Consider the following 24997-nt stretch of genomic DNA (forward strand, 5'->3'; position numbering starts at 1 on the left):
AGGTTGGACCGAAGGGTCTGTTTCCATGCTATACATATCTATGATTCTATGACTCTGACTACTTTGAGTGCTGACAATAAGTGCAATTTAAGAGGCCCTCAAGAATGATCTTTCTCAGGTATGATAAAACTCATCACCAGTTTGTAAAAGAGAAAAGTTATGCAATTGTGAAGCCCTGGGCTGCTTCTACAGAAATCATTCACTGACAGAAACAAAGAACTACCTATGTGTATATAGGAGAATATTGGGGCTAGCTGTCTTCACTATACCCCAGCTGGGAACAACTGCTTCACACCTCCCAGTTCTCTCTGACTCAGCAACTTCCAATTCAAGGGAAGAATGTCCATTTATAATGGTAACAAATCCTTAACTCATTCCAACACACTTCATAATCAATGACTTTTAAACCACAGTCATTGCTGTAAAGACTTTAGTGACAAGACAGTTGGACTGTTAGTCTTCACAGAGGATATGTTTGGAACATCAAGCTTTATAAATAGTTATACTTCAAACTGTACTTCAATTTCAAGATACAACATATATGTTAGCATTTCTAGCTGAATACAGGGCCCAGATTGTCATGGAGCTGGACTTTGAAAGGGATAGTCAATATCTAGTCACTATAGTTCTCGGTTGCAAGTTTCCTAACCTATTAGTGAACTTTAAAGATATGAACCTGTGTGCAGCTGTCTGAAAGTCAGAAGAGGAGGAGGCAGAAACGGTAAGTCATGGACCTGAAGCAGAAAGCGGTAAGAATTTGTGTAAAAATGAAAGAGAGAACTTATGAAGATTTAAAGTAGGCTGGAAGATTGACCTTGCAGGGGTTAGAGGGAAGCAATCTCCAGTCTAATCCTCACAGTTCGGGGAATGGACGTGACCCAGCTGTCAAAGGAAAAGGAAGTCAGCCCCTGAGACTGGTTCGCCAATTAAGTTGTAGAGTAAGGGATAACCGTAGTGGGAAATTTTCAATCATGTTCATAACTAAATGAGGATCGCTTGTCTGCAGACAGAATACAAACTGCTGACTGTATAGTGTTTAGTGTTGCTTTTAATGTGTTTATTACAATAAAAGTCTTCAAACTTTAAAGCTTGTTGTGTACTTTATAGAAATGATGTTAGGCTATTGTATATGCACAGTTTCTCATATAAATACTTGTGGTTTACAATCTAATAACAGCTAATCACAGACTCATATAAACTACCCTGACCACAAAGGATTTGTGTATGGAGTCACATGTTGGTGACATGTCGGTCATTAATGGTCATTATTCTCTCTACATGATGAGCTGCTATGCCATTAAACTGAGGCAATAGGTTCTCCTTTGATACTCAAACCAGTATTTTGCACTTCAGTCGTCAGCCTGAGGAAGTGAGAGAATACAGGAGTAGATAAACTGGGATATAATGTTTGAGTTTTCATAAATGGAATGTGCACCAAGATCAGATGTCAAGTGGGTGTCACGTTAATTGGGATAAACTACAAGAATCAGTATTTCCAGAAAGAGAAGGTGATTCACAAACACAACACACAGATGAGTAGCAGTCTTACATTCACATTCTCTTTCCCAGGTAACAGGAATGCAGACGGGGGCAGCAGGAGTTCCTTATGCACGGGTTGTTCCTGGCTATCCTTGGCTGCCCTTGAAGGAACAAAGTGGGCAAAGGGAAAGAAGCCCTGTGACAGCATCATTTGGAGATTCCCTGTCACTTCTGCAAAACGTAATGACTGACTGGCAGCACCATTTTTCTCAGAGTGGACACTTAGACTGGTGTGACCCCGTGTGTCAATGGGTTTGCTTGGTACTGAAGTCTCCATTCTGGCTACTGACAAATCTGTCATTGCTGACATTGTGGAGTCCAAGGTACTGCCGCTGAAACCAATAAAGTAATTTTTAAATTAATTGTGGTGTATGAGTAATTCAGTACATCAACATGAATCTGAATATTCTATTGGCAGATAGCATTTGGAAACTACTGTCAGTTTTGAAAACAAACCATATAGTTAGCCATACCTACTGGAATCTCAACCACCATGTGGGCGGCACGGTGACACACTGCTGCCTCACAGCGCCTGAGACCCGGGTTCAATTCCCGCCTCAGGCGACTGACTGTGTGGAGTTTGCACGTTCTCCCCGTGTCTGCGTGGGTTTCCTCCGGGTGCTCCGGTTTCCTCCCACAGTCCAAAGATGTGCGGGTCAGGTGAATTGGCCATGCTAAATTGCCCATAGTGTTAGGTAAGGGGTAAATGTAGGGGTAGGGGTGGGTTGCGCTTCGGCGGGTCGGTGTGGACTTGTTGAGCCGAAGGGCCTGTTTCCACACTGTAAGTAATCTAATCTAATCACAAAGTCTATACCCACTAGAATTCAAACTCACCAAGTGTCAATTCCCACTGGAATCCTAACCCACCAAGATTCTGATGTCGTTGCAATTACGCACTGTAAGTATACAATTTCAGAACAGCAATCCTCACAGACTATATAGAGGTTCAGGTTGTAAGTTTGCTAGCTGAGCTGGTAGATATGTTCTCAGATGTTTGTCACCATGCCAGGTAACATCATCAGTGAACCTCCAATGAAGCACTGGTGTTCTCTCCCGCTTGCTATGTGCGTGTCTTGGTCTGTTGTGTTGGGTGATATCACTTCCGGTTCTGTTTCTAAGAGGTTGGTAAATGAGGTCCAAATCAATAAGTTTGTTAATGGAGTTCCGGATTAATGCCAGGCCTCTAGGAATTTCCACGTGTGTCTTTGTTTGGCCCATCCCACGATGGATGTATCGCCTCGGTTGAACTGGTGTCCCTCTTCACCTGTGCGTAAGGATATAATGATAATTGGTCATGTCTTTTAGTGGCTAGTTGGTGCTCATGCATTCTGGTGGATAGTTTCCTGCCCATGTGTCCAATGTAATGTTTATTGCAGTCCTTGCAGGGTATTTTGTATATGACGTTTGTTCTGCTGGTTGTTGGTATGGGGTCTTTTAAATTTATCAGTTTTTGTTTCAGTGTGGCGGTAGGTTTGTGGGTTACCATGATGCCTACAGGCAGGAATAGTCTGGTTGTCATCTCAGAGATGTCTTAATGTATGGCAGGGTGGCGAGGGTCTCTGGGCATGTTGTGTCTTCATGTTTAGGTCTGTTGTGCAGTAATCGGCGGATTGCGCTTATCGGGTACCCGTCGGACAGGTGTTTTTCCTCAGCTTCTCGTAGTTCCTGGATGCTGCAGTGTGTTGTGGCTCATTTAAATAATGTTCTGATATAGCTCCATTTGTGGGTATTGTGATGATTGCGCCTGTTGAGTATTTGGTCAATGTGGGGCTTTCCTGTAAATACTAGTCTGCAGCTCTCCATTGGCTTTGCGTTCTACCATGACGTTGAGGAAGAGGACTCTGTTGTTGTTCTCTTCCTCTTGAGTGAAGTTTATACCAGTAAGGATGTCGTTTGTGGGTTTCTTCTATTTTGTTGCGTTTTGGGATAACAAAGTTGTCATCCACATAGTGGACCTAAAGCTTAGGCTGGATAGTGGGAAGGGTTGTTCGTTCTAACCTCTGCATCACTGCTTCTGCGAAGAGTCCTGATATTGGTGATCCCATAAGCATCCCGTTGATTTGTTTGTGGGTCTTGTCGTTGAAGGTGAAGTGGTTTTAAAGGCAACTACTGGCTCCCAGCCTACTGAACAAATAGTGCTAGTAAGAAGGAATTTCCAATCTTTAGATGGATGTTGCCTCTTTCTACAAGCAACGGAAAGCACTGACTGCATTTTCCACAGTTTATCTTCCTGTCTTACCCAGAGATCTGGTTTGGTCTGCATCATGTTTAGTTAAGAGTGAGCTAATTATACAACACAGCACTGCCTTCTTACTCACAGGGGATACTCAAGTATGCCTCAACTTGAAAGGCCCCCCAATTTTATTTTGTGCTGACATCCCTCCCTCTGTTCTTCTCAGACCTGACAAACAAACAGTGAATGGCAGGCGGCTACACATCGGAGAGCCACTCCATCTTATTTTCACACCTGTTCTTGCATATACACACACTAGCAATCTCCTGGAGTTGCTAAGCAGTTATCAGGAATGAGGATTCTGACTGACCTGCTTGAAAACGAGCTCCCATCTCACTCTCACTATAACCACCCTGTCGCTGACCAATTACCCACTGGGTAGCCCAGAATACTGCTGCAGAGTGGCTGACTCACCCAAGGATTGAGCCTGGGAATTGTGACACAATACAGCACTAGCATTTCCCAAGAGAGGTGTACTCTAATCAACTGCATCTCTTTCAGTGAGAAGCTGTCAAAGTGGTTCCCCAATTAAGCAAAATGCTCAATATCACCCACTAGTGTCAAGTTTACAGATGGGTAAATCTACAAAAAAGTGATATTTTCTCCAGATAATGATGTTGTTTCTATCTATTCATGAATAACTCTCATACAATACATAATAAACAAGACAGAACCTCAAGAGTCTAGATTAGAGTGGTGCTGGAAAAGCACAGTAGGTCAGCAGCATCCGAGGAGCAGGAAAATCGACGTTTTGGGCAAAAGCCCTTCATCAGGAATAGAGGCAGGGTGCCTGCAGAGTGGAGACCACCTGGACCTCTCCATCTCCATTAATGCCGACCGAATTGACACTGACGTTTTTTTACAAACCCACCGACTCCCACAGCTACCTGGATTACACCTCTTCCCACCCTACCTCCTGCAAAAATGCCATCCCGTATTCCCAATTCCTCCACCTCCGCCATATCTGCTCCCAGGAGGACCAGTTCCGCCACAGAACACACCAGATGGCTTCCTTCTTTAGCGATCGCAATTTCCCTTCCCATGTGGTTAAAGATGCCCTCCAACGCATCTCGTCCACATCCAGCCTCTCCACCCTCAAACCTCACTCCTCCAACCATAACGAGGACAGAACCCCCCACTCCAGTGCTCACCTTTCACCCTACCAACCTTCGCATAAACCACATCACTCAAAGACATTTCTGCCACCTCCAAACGGACCCCACCACCAGAGATATATTTCCCTCCCCACCCCTTTCCGCAAAGACCATTCTCTTCGTGACTACCTGGTCAGGTCCACACCCACCAACAACCCACCCTCCCATCCTGGCACCTTCCCCTGCCACCGCAGGAACTGTAAAACCTATGCCCACACCTCCTCCCTCACCTCTATCAAAGGCCCTAAAGGAGCCTTCCGCATCCATCAAAGTTTTACCTGCACATCCACTAATATCATTTATTGTATCCGTTACTCCCGATGCGGTCTCCTCTACATTGGGGAGACTGGGCGCCTCCTAGCAGAGCGCTTTAGGGAACATCTCTGGGACACCCGCACCAATCAACCACACCGTCCCGTGGCCCAACATTTCAACTCCCCCTCCCACTTTGCCGTGGACATGGAGGTGCTGGGCCTCCTTCACCTCCGCTCCCTCACCACCCGACACCTGGAGGATGAACGCCTCATCTTCCACCTCGGAACCCTTCAACCCCTAGGGCATCAATGTGGATTTCACCAGTTTCCTTATTTCCCCTTCCCCCACCTCACCCCAACTCCAACCTTCCAGCTCAGCACCATCCTTATGACCTGTCCTACCTGCCTATCTTCCTTCCCACCTATCCACTCCACCCTCCTCTCTGATCTATCACCTCCATCCCCATCCCCACTCATCTACTGTACTCTCATTTATCTCTCCACTCTGCAGGCACCCTGCCTCTATTCCTGATGAAGGGCTTTTGCCCGAAATGTCGATTTTCCTACTCCTCGGATGCTGCCTGACCTGCTGTGCTTTTCCAGCAGCACTCTAACCTAGACTCTGGTTTCCAGCATCTGCAGTCCTTGTTTTTACCAAGACAGAACTTCAATACCAGCACCTGGACAAAGACACTATATTTTAGTCAACCCATTGCATTTGATTCCTTTTATGAATCAAGTTGGCTAAACTCAGTCAGAGAGATGTGTTAAGTTCTACAAGGTCCAAATTTCCTGGATATAGAGAGGAAAATTAAACTCCACCAGGATCTTCATTGCTGATTGTTAACCAGTAGTCCTTGGAGTAATGGACAAGGTCAGACCAGGCTAGGCTAGGTTGAGATGACCTTCATCATCAAATAATTAACCAAAACTGTAAACAGATAGTTCAAATCTAATCTCCCACAGAATCAAAGCAATTCATGAGAACTGCAGGAAGGTGGTGACTCTTCACAATAGAAAGTGGAAAGAAAATCCAATTAAAGTGGAGGATTATAATAAATAATAAACTCAATTCAAACATGTGAAATCAAAAATATGCAGATTGAAGAAATAATTTTAAAAATTCCATTTAGACCACACATTTTACATCACCAAAATTTTAAAACTTAATTTACAGCTTTTAAAATAACAGCTGTAGGGGGAAGCGGTATGGTCTTGGACACAGCCAGATTCCAAATGAACAGACCATCTATTTTAATGACGATAATCAAGAGATACGTATGAATCAAAACTCTGGCAGGAATTCTGCCTTTTATTCACTGGTGCCCCAAAAGATTTTAATAACTGCTTGAATGTACAGAAAGGGTCACAAGTTTATCACTCCTGCAGTTAGGAAATAGCTCCAGTTCGGTGGTGCAGCCACGGCTCCGTTGGTAGCACATATATCTCTAAATCAGAAGGTCATGGTTTCAGGATTCACCCGAAAGGTTTCAGATATACTTCAAAGCTAACTTATATGGTAGTAAAATGCTTTGAAGTATCATAAGGTCCTCCAAGGCTCTGCAAAACTGTTTGTTTGTTCTTTTTTTGCAAATCTCTGCCATACAACTAATGCCCACAACTTCTGCATTTGAACATGGACTGCTTCAGTATCTGACGAGAGATGAATGGTGCTGAACACTGTGCAATAAATCAGCTAACATCCCCACTTCTAACCTTATATTGGAGGGAAGGTCATTGAAGGAACTCCTGTGGAGATGTCTTGGAGCTGAGATGACTGACCTCCAATAATCAAACTAGCTTCCTACGTGCTAGGTGTGACTCCAAGCTGTGGAGAGCTTTCCCCTGATTTTCATTAACTCCAGTTTTGCCTGGGCTACTTGATGCCGCACTTGGTCAAATACGGCCTTGACGTCAAGGGCTGTTACTCTCAACTCCCATCTGGAACTCAGCTCTTTTGTCCATGCTTGGACCAAGGCTATAATGAGGTCAGGAGTAAGTGGCCCTGGGGGAACCCAAACTGGGCATCAGTGAGCAGGTTTATGCTACGTAGATGCTACTTGACAGCACCGTCGATGACACCTTCCATCACTTTACTGATGATTGAGAATATCCTGATGAGTGATAATTGGCTGGGTTAGTCTTCAGTACTATTGCCAGAATGCTGGCAGGACCCATAACTTTGCAGTATCCTTGCCTCCAACCGTTTCTTGATATCACGTGGAGTGAATTGAATTGGCTGAAGATTTGCATCTGTAGTGGCAGAGATCATCCACTCAGCACTTCTGGCTAAAGATTGTAGGAAATTTTCAGCCTTATCTTTTATCCAGATGTGTTAGGCATCATTGAGTATGGGGATATTTGTAGAGCCTCCTCCTCCTCCAGAGAGTTATTTAATTACATACTACCATTGATGACTGGATGTGGCAGAGCTTAGATTGGTTGCGGGATCACTTAGCTCTGTCTTATCAGTTGCGGTTTATGCTGTTTGGTAGCTTCAGTAGATGGACACCTCATTTTTAGGTATTCCTAATTCTGCTCCTGGAATTTCTTCCTGCACTTTCCAGGATTGATCCCTTGGCTTGTTGGTAATGATTGAGTGGGGGATATGCCGAGTCATGAGGTTGTTGATTGTGGAGTATAATTCTGCTGCTGTTGATGGCCCACAGCACCTCATAGATGCTCGATCTTGAATTGCTCGTTTTGTTTGAAGTCTGTTCCATTTAGCACAGTGCTAGTGCCACACAACACAATGGAAGGTATTCTCAATGTGAAGATAGGCCATCATCTCCACACAAACTGTATGATGGTCACTCTTACTGATAGTCACTCTTACTGATAGTATCATTGCCGGATGCATCTGCAGTAGGCACACTGGTGAGGATGAGATCAAGTATGTTTTTCCTTCTTGTTGGTTTCCTGTAAGAAAGACTCTGGAGGATCAACAGAGTTGTTTTCACCATTGTCATTTCCAGGGCTGAGGTCAATGCCAAGTGGTCTGTCCAGTTTCATTTCTTTGTTGAGACTTTGTAACAATTGACTAACTGAGTGACTTGCTAGGCCTTTACAGAGAACATCTTCGAGTAAAAAGTGAGGTCTGCAGATGCTGGAGATCAGAGCTGAAAATGTGTTGCTGGTTAAAGCGCAGCAGGTCAGGCAGCATCCAAGGAACAGGAAATTCGACGTTTCGGGCACAAGCCCTTCATCAGGAGTCTTTCTTTACAGAGAACAGTTGAGAGTTAACCACATTGCTGTGATTCTAGAGTCACAGGTAAGCTAGATCAAGTGAGGATGGGAGATTTCCAGATGGGTATTTCCGACAATCAATAATAGTTTCATTAGATTCTTAATTCCAAATGTTTAAAATTGAATTCATATTCAAATGTTTAAAATGGAATTCATATTAAAATCCCATGGTGGGATTTGAACCTGGGTCCCCAAAACATTAGCTATGTTTCTGGATTAATAGCCCAGTATATATAGCATTCGCTTTAAGCAGTAACACAGTCTCAAAGGTCCGTGAAATCATCAGTGTTCAAGAAGTGTTTTAAAGGCTTTCGTTGCCCTGACGGGGATTCAGCAGCATTAAACACATTGTTAACAATAAAACACTTCTCCAACAGCATCAGAGGAGGCTCCTTTCCCATACTTGCAACCCTCAATTGTGAAAGTCTAAAATTAGAGGAGGTGAACAGGGAAAAACACTGAATTTTGTTGCAAAAGTAAAATATGCAGATATTGGAAATCTGAAATAAAACCGAAAATGCTGGCAAACTTCAGTGAGTCAGGTAGCACCTGTGAAGAGTTAAATAGGTGTGTCTTTCTCTTAACAGATGTTGATTAGTTCCAGAATTTTAAAGTGTTTACTTGAATTCTTCTGTCTGCTTTGTTGGATGAACATTATTTGAAGATATTTCAATTAATACCTCTTAATAAATGCTCCCAGGTCTTGATTAATTAACTCTCCCGGTGAGTACAAACTTCACTCTTTTTGATCAGGAAGGGGAGGGGAGGAAGAGAGAAGTAGGGAGAAAGATCATGAGAAGAAATAGGGAAAAAGAGAAAGATAAATTGGGACAAGAGCAGAAAATGTTGGAGACCCTATTGTTTTGTAAATATGCACATAAAATTGGAATTGATTTAATCTCATATGATTATGGTCTTTTGTTTCAGAAACAGTGTACAGATTTGTACTGTAGCTAGAACAATTACAAATGAAGTCAGTAAATTCCAGGTTACTTCAGGCGATGGACCACATTGAGAAAGAGTGTGTCAATAAGGAGAGGGCCTTTTGTAGCTTAAGGACCACTCATTAAAGGCATCAAAATAGGAAACAGCAGACAGTGACAATGAGGCTAGATCGCAAACAAGATTGGAGAGCAGTCTATTATTAGCAACCAGCTTCTGGGAGGTTAGTTTACATGTTATAGAGGCATGAATGATAGAATCAACAAGGTAACAACATGATGCTTGTAGTGAAACAACAGTCTATTCATTCAACCAACTGTAGCTTAGACATTAAGTGTTGAAGCTAAGTCAAATACAATGAAACTTATTATCAAATTCATTTTCAGAGGGGGAGTTGCAGGATACAACAGGAAAGAAAAATGGGAGTGGAAGGAAAAGGGGAAAGGAGATGGGGCGCAAAAAGGTGAGGGGAGGAAAAAGAAAATGTTGGAGTTAATCAGTAGGCAATGTTAGAGTGATAACAGATAACATGCTGTAAATGCTCCTGTTTTACTTAGGTTCACAAGAGAAGCCCACAAGCAAATCACTGTACTTGTTTATGCTTCTTGATGAATGAGAAGGTGCCTTTTACTATACAACAATCGATCAACAATTTTGAGTAGTTCACCCCTTGGACATACATACCGGTTGTGGATCCTGTGCAGGAGATCCTTTTTTTGCAGTGATTCAAATAGGAACTCTGGCTTTCTTGGCTGTAACCTTATCGAACATGCAGGGGGTCTATTAATAAAATGGATGACTACATTAATCTTCAAAAGAAGATAGTTTCCATAGTCTTTCCTCTATATAGTTTATAATGAAGTTTCTTCCTTCTGAATCATTTCAGAATATTGCAGTATAGATTATTCTCTAGGTGCTCAAAGCCCATCACAACTCTGTGCTAATGGTGTTCCTGGTCCATTAATGAGGAGGTTGAATAATATAATTTACCCCACAGGTGTGGAGTCCGTATTTTCTTTGTTATGTCGGAGCATAAATGTAGGAGCAGAATTATGCCCTTCAGTACTGCTCCACCATTAAATTAGATCATTGCTGATTTTATCTCCCTCAACTGACAAAGAATCATCTCACTTCTCAATGTTCCAATATGAGGTGACCAGGTTTCCATGAAGCTTAACACAACCACACGGATAATCTCACACACACGAGGCTGCAATATGACGAAGACCTGATTTCCCAAAACATCTCGGATCCATTTTTTTCTGGAAAAAGCAGAGTTTCAAATGTAATTTATTCAGTTTGTGGGAAGTCTCTCTGTTCTAATTTCCAGGTTTCTCCACACGTTCTCAAGTTATGAATCATTTCAGATCAATAATAATGTCCCAATGTATCATGACAGGAAGTGACTGCATTAACTTTAGAATCAAAGGGCTTACCACACAAACAGAAATATAAATTACTTCACTTACAAATTGGTGAAATCCATGTCCTTATCAGGCAGCGTTGTTGGTAAACCATCATACCTGATGGGATTGGCTGCAACCTTTGAAATCCTTTCCTTTGATTCACTCTTCAAGATCCCAGTTTTCATACTGACACTATTCTCTTTACAAACTTCAGAAACTGGAAGCGTGAAAGCCACAGATTTTTTGCGTGTCACAGCACAGGACTTGTGCTTTGGCCTCTCCCTCTTGCAGAGCACTTTTTGTTTCCAGGTCATAGCACAGCGATAGACAACCTGATGGAGGCTATATGCAGTCTGTGGAGACATATTTGAAGTACAATGAAGGTAGAATTAAGCAACGTGTTACAATTAATAGATTGCACAAACTTCAGAATATCCACTTTGTGTTTGGTGAACTTTATGAAGAGCACAAAATTCACATAGTTTCAAACAACTTGGATGGCTCCAGAAAATCATATAGCTGAGAGGAAGAGGGCATAATCTTGTGTAAAATGAATTCACTTTAATGTAGCACTCCTTTAATAACATATGAACTGATCAGCAAATTCAGCGGATTAAGAGAAACAAAGTTGTAGATTTCCAGAAATTACTGGTCAACTTATACACTATTAGATCCCACATTAGTTTTAAGGACCTGCTGGGTTTACACATTAATTCACATTAAACTCAATGTACAAAGTTGTTGATGATTAAGAGTACAAGAACCTTTTTAAAACATTTTAACAGTATTTCCATTTGTTCATGAAATACCAACAATCCTTTCTGCTTCATTAAAGTGATAATTTAAACTTTTCAATCTCATTACCGCAAGCAATGAATGCTTCTAATTTAAAATTTGTAAATATCTCTTTTTTCTTCTTCAGCCTTTCATTCTTTCTCTTGGTTCAATCTTCCTTGTCCCTGTTCATTTCTCCATAGAAAACTGCCTGTCAGGACATGTACACATCTCAAAGTACATCTCTTAATTTCCTAAACGTGCCTCTAATTTTTGTACAAATAACCATATGTCATTATCATGTGGTTACTTTTCTAGAAAAAATTCAATCTATTCTTCCATCTTCGCAAATCTGAGCACAAAAATCTGGGTTTGCACTCCAGCATATGACATAGAATTACAAGTACATAGTACAGAAATTAAGAAAGCACTGTACTCTTGAGGTGCTGTCTTTCAGATGAGACATTAAACTGAAGCCGTGGCTTTCCTCTCAGGTAGATTAAGTCATGCCGTGGCATCATTTACAAGATGCAAAGGGGAATCCTCAGGCTGTTATCATGTTGGTGTTCAAGCCAACTGTTCCTCAACCAACATAACTTAAAACAGGTAACCTGGTCATTATTACATTGCCAGTTGAGAGAGCTGGGAATGTTTAAATTAACTGCCGTGTTTCTTACATTATGTCAGTAACTTGACTTCAAAAAGCACTTCATGCAGTAAAACAATTTGGGATGACCAAGCATCATTAAACATCAAAGATTGTCTTCCCCTTTTTGTACCTTAATTGGCAGTAATTCATCCTTCACTGATTAAGGTGATACACAGTCTGAAGTCCCAGGTGGTCCTTTGCTTCTGCTGGGTGATTGTCAGCTTGGGGTTCTAATGAGCACTAAACTGTTTCAAGCTGAAGGGAAACCGTTTAACAAATGTTCTGCAGCAGCAAGATAGCCATTTAGGAATCTGAATGACCGTAAATTAAGAGAGGGGAATGTGCAACAAGACCTGGATGCCCTCGTACACCAGCCAATGAAGGTAAGCACGCAGTTCCAGCAGGCAATAAAGAAAGAAAATAGTATATTGGCCTTCACGGTGACAGGATTCAAGTCCAGGAGCATGGATGCCCTGCTGCAGTTATACTGGGCTTCCATAAATCCACACCTGGAATACTGTGTGCAGGTTTGGTCTCCTTATCTGAGGAAGGATATTCTTGCCATAGAGGAACTGCAGTGAAGTTTATCAGACTGATTTTCAGGATGACGGGACTGATGAATGAGAAGTGGAATTGGATAGGATTAGAGGAAATTTCTGACAGACCTATAAAATTCTAACAGAAGTAGACAGGGTAAAAGCAGGAAAAATAGTCCTGATGTTGGAGGAGTCCCGAACCAGCTGGATATGCGGTAAGCTATTGAGAACTGAGAGGAGAAGAAATCTCTTCACCCAGTGTGTGTGGTGAGCCTGTGGAGTTCACTACTCTAGAATGCAGGTGAGGCCAAAATATTGTATGATTTCAAGCAGGGGTTGGGGCTAGAGGGATCAAAGGATATGGGGGAAAAGCAAGACCAGGGTATTGAGTTGGAAAATCAGCCATAATAAAATATCATTAACAGCATAGCAGGCTTAAAGAGATGTATGGCCTATTCTCTATGCTATGTATTATTTTGGGATGTCTCAAAAGAGGTATAATGCACCCAACTCCACATTCTTCACTGTTGAATCCCAAGGAGACCATGACTGTACAGCTATCTGTCTATTGTTACACATGCACTGGAAAGTAAGAAGGTTGCACAAATACAAGTTTTCCAAAACTGGGGTCAAGTACAGGAAGCCTCAATTGTTTACACTTGACCCAGGAGTGCTCGATGAAAACAAGTATCAGAGACAAGAAAACATTCCTTTCAGTTTTTCTCAAAACATGCAACAGTTATAGCAGTGGAAGAACAGTACTATCACCTGGAAAACACCATTGATTAAAGACTCCCAAGATTCCTTGAGAATTGTGAGAGGGGTAGGGTTCTGTTTCAGACATACCTTCATCTGATGCTCAGCTGCAACTTGACTGCGAAACCGCACCATGTCAGAAGTGTACTGAAGAATTGCAGCCACACCCAATCTTAGCAAGTGACTGCGATAGGTTTGGACTGCTTTTGCAATGCGTAACTTTTTCCTGCGCCGCTCCTCTATATACATCAGCCAGGCATCAAATACCTGGAAAAGGAAACAGACTGAAGAGATCTAGAGACCTTAACTACAGGAACAGCACAACTTCAAGTCTTCATTTCAAAGAGAAGCAGACTCTGAAGGACACATGTGCAGGAGCTAACTGCATTTCAACAGTGAATATCAAAGATAAAAGCTCTTCATTGGCAGTACTTCATTACAAGTACTCAAGATTGCAAGCAATTGATGTGAATGTTGCCAATTTGAAAAGGCATAAATTGCTACAGCATTCATGTTCCAATCTTTTGACTTGTTTCAATCAGGTAAATTAACTCGTTTAGATTGTTATTTTCCAAGTAATAAGTTACTCCAAATTTTACCAAAATATAATCTCATGCTTATCAAAATTGAAATTTATATGCCTATTCTGCAAGATTATTAGTAGTTTATTGTAATTTGTAAGTCTCCTTGGTATTCACTGTTATCCCAGCCTGGTACCATACACATATTATAAAACAAGTGAACAACTGTTGTCACAACACCAATACTATTGGGAAACCCACTTTACACCTTCAGCAATTCTGAATGGTTCCCTATATTCCTGCTTTTTGTCTTTCGGACAACTAGCCATCCATTCTAGTAACTGTCCCCTGACTCTCTCAAGTTTTCATGTTATTCATTAGACTGTTGCAAGATACCTAATTTAAGAATTTATATAAATTGAGATATATTACAGCTACTCCTCCATTCTACATACTCTGTTCCTACTTCAAATAATTCAATGACGTCAGCCAAGAAAGACATTGAAATCCTCACTGACAATTCATTAACGCATTTTTGATTACTTGATGTTTTTCTATTTTCTCCTTCAGTCAAATTGTTATTTTGCCTCTTGCTACTATTGTTAAGCGGGTTCCCAGACATCTCAATGTCAATCAACTGACAAATTAGTTGCACACCTTGGCAGCACAATTTCCCTATATTTTATGAGCAAAGAATAACTTATTCTATTTTCATTGTGTTTCAGCAGATGTTGTTCAAATTATAGGTAAGCTCAATGCATCTGTGAATGAGTTTGTACAATACAAATCAATTAGTAGGAGAGCACAGAGGTGACTAATTACAAAGTCCTTGCAATATACTGTCACTTTACTGGTTCAATAAGTGTTACATTGCATTACAGCACAGGAACAGGTCATGTAGCATGACACATTCAATACCAGTGTTTTCATGCTACAAGAGCCTCTTTCCACCATTTGTCTAGCTCCATTCACATTTCCTCTATTCTTGCATTTCTAGTGTGTATCTAGCTTCTTATTAAATACAGCTACGTCAGTCACCTCAACTACTGCTTCAGGCAGCAAGTTCCACATTCGAAACACTCTGTGGGCTTTGCCAGCATTGAAGTGTGTAAGACTTGCCCAAATCAGGACAAGGTTATAAAACCAACTGGCCAGGAGAAGGAAATCACATGTGTAACGATGTGCAAAATAACAATCCTCATTTCATTATTATGAAAGCCATCTGCTACTAAAGTAACCCAACATCAAAGAGGTGGGTTGAACCTGAAAAATGCAAAAAAAACTGCAACAGTAAGAGGGACTGCAGAGCCTTTTGAGAATTAACTAAACTAGAAGAGGAAGGAAAAGGATCCCAAATAAATGGGTTTTAAACAATCAAATAATTCAGTTCGTCATAAACTTAGTTGCATGAAAAGCAGGGTAGAATGTCTACTCTTGTATACTGTGTCAGGATGAAATTAGCCAAACTAGCCTATTATAAAAATACAACAAATAACACGGACTGAGATAGGAAAAGAGGAATGGTAGCATTTACAATGGACAATGAGCGGATAAGTGTCACAGATTGAACATTGTATGTACCTAGGAAAACAAAGTTAAAAATCACACAATACAAGATTATAGTCTAATGAGTTTATTTGGAAGTATTATCTTTTGGAGTGCTGCTCCTTGATCAGGTAGCTGTGGAGGTGGATCATAGGCACAGAATTATAGCAAAAGATTACAGTGTCATGCAATTAAAATTAAATTGAACAAATCTAGATTGCTGTTTAGTCTTTCACCTTTTAAAGTGGATTGCAGGTTTTGGTTCATTAACATGCAAATGCCAGAGTTTCTATTAAGCTACATTTTCAAGATAACTTAAGGTTTTATAACGAAAACAATGACATCTCAGCCCAGACAATGCATTAAAAGTGTGAGGTTACAGTCTGTCTGTATCCTAATCTTGGTTCTATTTCCAAAGTAGGAATTTATAAAATGTTACGTGGATTGACTGCATGCAGATTGTGCATCTTTTAAGCAAAACAGAATATCACTTTTTGAGCAAAATAGAATGTATTTTGGAAATTGAACCAGTCTGACTCAAGATTGGGATATAGACAGACTCTAACCTCACACCTTTAATGCATTGCCTGAGCTGAGATGTCACTTTTTAAAAATAAAACCTTAAGTTATCTCTAGAATGTGACTTAAAAGATGATGTGGGATTTACATATTAATGAACCAAAACCTGCAACCCATTCTACGAGGTGAAAGACTTAATAGCAATCTAGGTTTGTTCAATGTATCGTTTTAGTTGCATGGCCCTGTGATCTTTTGCTATAAGTTCTGTGTCTTATGGTCCTGATCCACAGCTACCTGATGAAGGAGCCACACACTGAACTTTTGTACTTCCAAATGAACCTGTTGGACTATAACCTGGTGTTGTGTGATTTTTAATGTTGTACATCCCAGCACTTCCACATCATGCCTAGGAAAACAGACAGACCTAGCACAAATTGGGAAAGAATAAGGCAGAAATGTTCCCTGTATAAATATGGGAATATATGATTCATTGTGTCTGAATCATTATCTACATGCATACATAAAGAAATATACAATTTTAAACATGAAAATGTTGAAGCTGTTCCACTAATAAAGGTGGTGAAAGTGAGCACTGCTGGAGATCAGAGTCAAGAGTGTAGTGATGGAAAAGCACAGCAGGTCAGGCAGCATCAGAGAAGCAGAAAAATTGATGTTTCAGGCAAAAACCCTTCATCTGGAACGAGGCCGGGAGTATTGGAGGTGGAGAGATAAATGGGAGGGGGATGGGGCTGGGGAGAAGGTAGTTGAGAGTGCAATAGGTGGATGGAGGTGGGGGTTAAAAGTGAGAGGTCGGAGGGAAGGGTGAAGTGGATAGGTGGGAAGGAAGATGGACAGGTAGGACAGATCATGAGGACAGTGCTGAGCTGGAAGGTTAGAATTGGGGTAAGGTGGGGGACGAGAAATGAGGAAACTGGTGAAATCCACATTGATGCCATGGGGTTGGAGAGTCCCGAGGCGGAAGATGAGGCATTCTTCCTCCAAGCATCAGGTGGTAGAGGAGGTCCAGAACCTGCATGTCCTCGGCAGAGTGGGACAGAGAGTTGGAGTGTTGGTAACGGGGTGGTGGGGTTGATTGTTGCGGGTGTCCTGGAGATGTTCTCTGAAGTGCTCTGCAATGTAGAGGATACCACATCGGGAGCAACGGATTCAGTAAATGACATGTGGAAGTGCAGGTGAAACTTTCCTTGGATGGAGGTAAAGGGGGGAGATGTGAGTGCAGGTTTTGCAATTCCTGCAGTGGCAGGGGAAGGTGCCAGGATGGTAGGGTGGAGGAGGCGGGGGGGCGCATGGATCTGATGGATCTGTCGCGGAGGGCACAGTCTTTACAGAACGTGGATGGGGGTGGAGGGGGGAGGGGAGGGAAATATATCTCCGGTGGTGGGGTCCATTTGTAGGTGGCAGAAATGATGGAGTATGATGTGATGTATACGGAGGTTGGTACGGTGGAAGGCGAGGACTGAGGGGTCTGTCCTTGTTGTTGGAAGGATGGGGTTTGAGGGCGGAGGTGCGGGATGTGGATGAGATGCACTGGAGGGCATCATCAACCACGTGGGAGCGAAAATTGCGGTCTTTGAAGGCCAACTGGTGTGTTCTGTGGTGGAATTGGTCCTCCTGGGAGCAGATGTGGCAGAAGTTGAGGACTTGGGAATATGGGACAGCATTTTTGCAGGAGGTAAGGTGGGAGGAGGTGTAATCCAGGTAGCTGTGGGAGTTGGGTTTGCAGAAAATGTCAGTGCTGAATCGGTCACCATTGATGGAGATGGAGAGGTCCAGAAAGGGGAGGGAGGTGTCAGAGATGGTCCAGGTGAATTTAAGGTCGGGGTGGAATGAGTTGGTGAAGTTGATGAACTGTTCAACCTCCTCACAGGAGCACGAGGTGGCACCGATACAGTCATCAATGTAGCAGAGGAAAAGGTGGGGAGTGGTGCCGGTGTAACTGCGGAAATAGACTGTTCTATGTAGCTGATAAAGAGACAGGCATAGCTGGGGCCCATGCGGGTACCATGGCTACCCTTTCCGTCTGAGGAAGTGGGAGGATTCAAAGGAGAAATTGTTGAGGGTGAGGACCAATTCAGCCAAACAAATAAGAGTGCCAGTGGAAGGGTACTGGTGGGTACGTCGGGAGAGGAAGAAACTGAGGGCTTGGAGGCCCTGGTCATGGCGGATGGAGGTGTAGAGGGATTGGATGTTAATGGTGAAGATGAGGCTTTGGGGGCCGGGGAAGCGGAAGTCTTGGAGGTGGTGGAGGGCATGGATGGTGTCCCGAACGTATGTGGGGAGTTCCTAGACCAGGAGGGATTGGACAGTATCGAGGTAGGTAGAGATGAGTTCGATGGGGCAGGAGCAGGCAGAGACGATAAGTTGGTTAGGGTAGTCAGGTTTGTGAATCTTGGAATGAGGTAGAATCGGGCGGTGTGGGGTTCCCGGACTACGAGATTGGAAGCTGAGGGTGGGAGATCTCCTGAGGTGATGAGGTTGTGTATGGTCTGGGAGATGATGGTTTGGTGATGGGAGGTGGGGTCATGGTCAAGGGGGTGGTAGGAGGAGGTGTCTTCAAGTTGGCATCAGGGTTCAGCGGTGTAGAGGTCAGTGCGCCAAACTACCACTGCACACCTCCCTTGTCCGCTGGTTTGATGATGAGGTTGGGGTTTGAGCAGAGAGAGTGGAGGGCTACGTGTTTGAGTGGAGGAGGGGGGTGGACAGGTTGAGGCAGTCAATGTCTTGGCGGCAATTGGAAATAAAGAGATTGAGGTGGGTAACAGACCAGCACTGGGTCTCCAGGTGAATGGGGTGTGTTGGAGGCCGGCGAAGGGGTCCACGGAAGGTGCCAATAGTCATACTTCTCAAAGTGAAATTAACCAAACCAGTGCAAAAGACAAGGGAATATAAAATGATATTAAATGCAATAGGGAATAGGCATGCGCTTTGAAGCTGCCATTTAACGTGGATAAATATAGATAGTTTTGAGAAGATTTGTAGCTCAGGTTGAGGTTCTGGATGTAGGTTTGCTCGCTGAGCTGGAAGGTTCGGTTTCAGGCGTTTCATCACCATACTAGATAACATCTTCAGTGAGCCTCCGAATGAAGCACTGGTGGTGTAGCCCGCTTTCTGTTTATATGTTTGAGTTTCCTTGGGTTGGTGATGTCATTTCCTGTGGTGACATCATTTCCTACAGTGATGTAATTCCCTGTTCTTTTTCTCAGCGGGTGGTAAATGGGATCCAAGTCAATGTGTTTGTTGATAGAGTTCTGGTGGAATGCCATGCTTCTTGGAATACTTGTGCATGTCTTCATGAAAATGAACCTTCCAGCTCAGCAAGTAAACTTACATCCAGGATAACTATAGACTTACACAAATGCAGAGGTAGACTGTTACCTAAGTACACTATACAGGGGTCAAAATTAAAGACGGTTAAGTGAAAAGTAACAGAGTTTTATATTACATGAATCTCACCAGGTTCATAACTAGACCCCTGTAAAGATATAACAAAGAATGGCCCAATAAAAAGCAAGGAATACTGTAACATTTTTGCATATGATTGGGAACTTGCTCTATGCCAGTAGTGCGAAACAGGTTCATCAAGAAAATCAGCCTACCATCTAAAAGGTAACATGTGACCAATTGAACAAGTATAAGATTTTACACACAGATTTCTTTGCTTAGAGTTTCCATTTTTACAGGAACTGGGAAATCACACCCAAAATGTGCAGGTTAAGTACAGATCTTATGTTTAATCATATCAGTAATTCAAAAATTATGTCACTGCTCCATGGACTCAGCAATCTAAAAGGTGAAAATGTTTGGGGTAGAGTACTGAACAGTGTCAATGATTTATTTTTCCCCAAAATACTGAACATTTACAGATCACCCTAGTATGAGAATTGCCAGTAAAACAAGTGCATCACTGGCACAGTATGTGGTAGATTTTGAGTAGGCACTGTTGCTACCTTCACTCTTCAACTGTATGGTATCTCTAATTTTCCTAAATTTCTATAGCAAATGGGTACTAAAGGCCTGCCTGAAAGTTATTAGTAGCTAATTGGGTTTGTTCCAGACCAACTTGTTTCATGACCAGTATTCACTGACATTGCAATGGAATCCTGCAATAATCCCATAGGAGCATATCTGACAGTCAAGCCGGAACCTACGATGATGGACTCACTATCACTTGCCATGTAAATTTCCCTTTGAATTCTAAGTAATACTTCAAATATGAAGAGAGAAAATTAAACTGATGTTTGTGAAAGTTTTGAAAGGAAGTGAAAGTTTTGTTCTTGCCATCTCTTACCTTCCCTTGAAGTGAAAGAGACCAATGCCATAAAGCTATTGCTGTCTTCTTGGTCTCCTGATGTTTCAATAACAGCTGCAGAGAAAATGAAGGGAATCAAATGAGATTCTGTACGAACTGCAGAAACATGTTGAGCATGAAAAGCTACTAATATAGAAAAATAATCAAGGCAGTCTTAATTTCACCATCTTCCGACAACTTTTCCCATCATCTCTTGGAGTAGAGATGAAACAAGGGCAAGGTCTTTATCAGAAGGGCAATTTCTTTCCTTGCTTGTCTCAGGGCAGTGAACCACCAGGCACTTCACTCAAATGACCACCGTTCCTGTGCAATGACGGTGAAATGGCTCTGCATCTGTAGTGCGAAACAGTTCATCAAAAAGCCAGCCTGCCTTCTACAAAGTGTGATGTGACCATTCTAAGGCAAGTGCAAGATTTTCATGCGTCTTAGAAAGTGTTGGCAAGCTATTTAACCAAGAAGGCAAAAGGGGGTATTGCAGCCAAGCCCAATGCTTTTCTTTTCTTGACATTCATACCTGAGACCCGGACCCTGATTAGCAGAGTGGGGGTAGAAACCTTGGCTGATTAATTTTATAACATAGAATCATACAATCCCAACAGCGTGGGTGCACACCATTTGACCCATTAACTCCAAACTGACCCTCCAAACAGCACCATACCCAGACCTACCCCATCCCACACCTTCCTTGTAACCTTGCTTTTCCCATGGCCAACTCACCTGACCTGCACATCTTTGGACTTTGGCAGGAAACCAGAGCACCCAGTGGAAACCCACACAGACACAGGGAGAATGTGCAAATTCCAAACACAGAGTTGCCCTAGGGTCAAATCAAACCCGGGTGTCTGGTGCTGTGAGGCAACAGTGCTAACAGTGCAAATGGATGACTGATTTCCAAAAATAATAGTGGCAGCCTCCAGCTGTACCCATGAAACAATTCTTTCAACAGAACTGATGCGATTATGGAGAATCTATGAGATTAACCAACAGAAGTTAAATGTAAATGTTATGGAGAAAGGCTAGAACAAAAAGACAAAACGCAGGATTATCCAAATTTTTGAAATAAAATGGTGCATGCACAAATTGTGTAAAATAAACTCAGATTAATGTAAGGGCTACACGAAATCACTGCATGTGAAGTTTTCTATTTCCTTCTTACTTTTACTTTCCAGTCGGTAAAGTAGCATCGATAAAGTCGCAATGCTTGAAACCAATCTCCACGTCGTTGCAATAACTGGAACACAATCAAGAACAAGAAGTTTGCATCGGTCTCTTTTACAATAGTTCAGACAAGCATCACAAAAAATCATTATTGTTGGATATCATAGGTCAAAAACGTGGGAAAGATTCCTTCTTTCTCTCCATTATAGTGAGCAGCTTTTAAGTGACCACTTTTCATGTGTAAACCCAGATAACGTCAGCAACTTATTCATAATGGAGGGTATTGTAGATAATCTCAATCCCACCTACTTCTGTTGCAAATCCAGATCCTGCACATGATTTATTAGTGAGCAGACTTGTTTTCTTATCCCAGTGTCCTAGCCAAATCCACCTCTCATTTAACAAATTAACTGGCTCAATATCTCAAAGCTATTTGCAATTTCCAGACGTGCAAACTGGCTGCTGCATGAGCCTTAATTTCCAGGATCATTCCTTGGCTATGAAGTGCTTAGTGACCATAAAGCTGCTCAACTAATGCAAGTTCTTTAATCTTCAAACAATGTATTTCCGGAAGGTCAATAAAATGTAAGATTTTTGTTTCCACTCAATTGCTTGGGACTGGAGGGTTGACAAGGTATATCAACTGTCAAAGTGTCAGGAGCAGAGGTTGAAATTATTCCACAGGGAACTTTGATTATTTTGCTGTGCAGCTCTGAACAAGAAATCGCTACGATTTTATTTTGACTGTTCAGAGTACGCACAGATCGCACTAGCTATTACAGAGAATCTGTTACTATTATTAGCCACAATAATCCAACAAATAATTTCATATTTCTCAACTCTACTTACACAAACACCCTACAGCTGGCCAGTTTAATAATCCGATCCACAAGCCCCTTACATGCATCGCTTATGCAGCTGTACCACTGATCTGCAACAAGTGGGACTGAATGATCCATAGAATCAGCATCTGGCATGAAGAGCGACAGAGTCCAGAGGATAGCAAGAGAGACACAGTCACCCCCATACCCCCTCCCACCACCCCCAAATACTACACCACACCACAGTGTCAAACACAAATCAAAGGCTCATGTTCAGGGACAGTGACTGCCAATGCCTGTTGAATCCAGATGGTGCATTCCCTTCACAGAGAAAGTTGGAAATAAAAAATAAAATACTAAAAGCATTCTGTGTTCTGAAGCTTATACAATGAAGGCTATAGCATCCCCGCAGCCTCAGCCTTTAATTACAGACAATGTTCTGTCAGCAAACTATCAGTAAGGAGATAACAGGTCAACTAATTTCAGTGACCTCCCATGAAGCTGAATTTCTAATCTCAAATTTTGACTGTGTAATTTAGTATAATTGCTGGATTCTCTTTGACATGTAGTTTCCCCGTAAAAATTTCTTTATACTCACGACTGCCCTCAAATAATAGGCATGATGCTGTTTCCAGGACAACAGACACTTCATCATAATCTTCTGTCCATAGTGTTGGGCAGCAGCCTTCATTTTGTCTCGTAATATTACTGAGCTTCGACTGATCTGCTTCCAATGGGAAAACGCATGCTGCAGCTGAACTAGGGTGGACAGAAATGAAGTGGCCATCATCTCTACATAACAGCAATAACTCAAGAAAGAAACTGGCTAAGACAAAGTGGTGAGGCAGGATAAAAAAAATCCAATTCAGATTACTCATGCCTAAAGAACCAATCTGTGAAATGATGGAGAATATACATTCATCAAATCATTGCTCATCACTCAAACACTTCCTCATTCTATCTTATTTTAACATTTTATTTCCTTTTGTTTTCAATGAAACAGTCAGGAGTTACTGCTGCCATTTATCATAAGCACTCCTTCAGGGATGTGAGAGAGAAAAAGAGAGAAAAAGACAGACAGACAGACAGACAGACACACACGCATGGTATTGATCAACTGTTTGGCTTACTGGGTCATTTCTCAGTTTCTGCTTTTTATCATTCCCCAAGACTCCGAGCTCTCACTAAACTTGAGATGCACAACTGTATTCATTTCTTGAAGGAGATGTCCTGAAGGGACTAAGATGACTGGCATATCTCACCTTTCTGTTACTTAGTTTGGGTGATCGAGTTAAATGTGCTCAAGTAATGATCTTTGCTCATCTTAGCAACCTTTTAAAAGGAAGAGTAAATGTTACCACAAATCAAGATAGTAACAGAAAAAAATTAATTAAGTGGTGAAAGTAATAGTTGATGGTTTTAAATTAATTTGGGAGGTGAAGGGGAAGCAGAAATAAAAAAAGCAGCAGAATTAAGATCAGAGGTCAGATTTCAAGAAGATAATAAACAGCGATAAAAATTAAAGAAGTTCCAAATATCACAGGACCAAACTGAGAAAATGGCAAAACATACAAGGGAAGTATGAAATTGTATATACATCACTGTCTATGATTTAATTAATAAGCTGCAAACACAATTTGCAGCATGGGATTATGAGGTGGCTGCAGTAGACGCGGTACAAACAAGGCCAGCAATGTGTGCTTAATGTTCATGGCTGCCAAGCATTTGGGGAAAAAAGACTAGGAAAATTAGGACAAAGTGTGTGCGGAGAGAATATATGGCAGATTTAATTATAGTTTATATTATAGAGCTAAATAGAAACAATGACTTAATGTTAATCCATTTGCCTTCAGTTGAGGAATAGAAGAAAAGATGTGACACACAATTATAGGTAATGAGCAAGTGATAGATGAACAGATTCTTTTGGCAAATTTCAAAGGAGAGTAACAAAATAAGACTTCTAATATTAGAAAACTTTCAGTATTCTAACACAAACTTTGAAAACAGCGTGATAATGATTATCCCTTTCCTAAATACCCTAAGGAGAGAAATATCTGACATGCATTTTCGGGGGAATGTCAGTAAACAATGAGGGTCCATTGTGACCAGAAAGGAAGCAGAGTTGGTCCTTGTTCTGTGAAATAGCAGCATGTGTTATAGTTAAAAATAATCTAGCAAATGGTGAGCACAATATAACTTAGTTTAGAGAAATCATGAAAAAAGACCAGCATATGAAGAAGGCAAAATTGTTCAGCTGGGTTAGAGTGAATTGCAGAGTTGAAAAGAGTGGTGCTGGAAAAGCGCAGCAGGTCAGTCAGCATCCGAGGAGCAGGAAAATCGACGTTTCGAGCATAAGCCCTTCTTAGAGTGAATTGCAGTTATTTTCAGAAGATATCTAATGGAGGTAGACTGGAAATTCGATCAGAGTAAAGCAGTTATCAGGGCAATTAGGGTACTTAGGGAAGAGATCATTCATCAGATGTAAACTAAATATGTTTTGCTAAAAAGTGTCCAAAGATAATGTATCCTGAAAGCAAAAGGAAATAAGTGTAAAATTAAATAGAAAGAGGAAGCCCATGACAAATGTCAAGAGCAAGATTCACTGAATAATCAG

General features: G+C 41.7%; 1 protein-coding gene across 11 annotated transcripts in view; it reads right to left on the reverse strand.

Annotated features, from left to right (window-relative positions):
- The window catches only part of sfi1 (SFI1 centrin binding protein), a 139897-nt gene that overhangs the window by 21345 nt on the left and 93555 nt on the right, over nucleotides 1-24997 (reverse strand). For 9 of the 11 annotated variants that reach the window (XM_060843802.1, XM_060843803.1, XM_060843810.1 and 6 more), the window contains 7 exons: nucleotides 22982-23142; nucleotides 21561-21635; nucleotides 20384-20458; nucleotides 13580-13756; nucleotides 10838-11127; nucleotides 10053-10148; nucleotides 1550-1871 (listed from right to left, as the gene is read on the reverse strand). In XM_060843802.1, the coding sequence (XP_060699785.1) occupies nucleotides 1550-1871; nucleotides 10053-10148; nucleotides 10838-11127; nucleotides 13580-13756; nucleotides 20384-20458; nucleotides 21561-21635; nucleotides 22982-23142 (1196 nt within the window). The remainder of the gene's footprint in view (nucleotides 1-1549; nucleotides 1872-10052; nucleotides 10149-10837; nucleotides 11128-13579; nucleotides 13757-20383; nucleotides 20459-21560; nucleotides 21636-22981; nucleotides 23143-24997) is intronic. The other 2 variants (XM_060843807.1, XM_060843812.1) reach the window with 2 other exon arrangements.

The sequence above is a fragment of the Hemiscyllium ocellatum genome, chromosome 24 (genome assembly GCF_020745735.1).
Source record: "Hemiscyllium ocellatum isolate sHemOce1 chromosome 24, sHemOce1.pat.X.cur, whole genome shotgun sequence".
NCBI lineage: Eukaryota > Metazoa > Chordata > Chondrichthyes > Orectolobiformes > Hemiscylliidae > Hemiscyllium > Hemiscyllium ocellatum.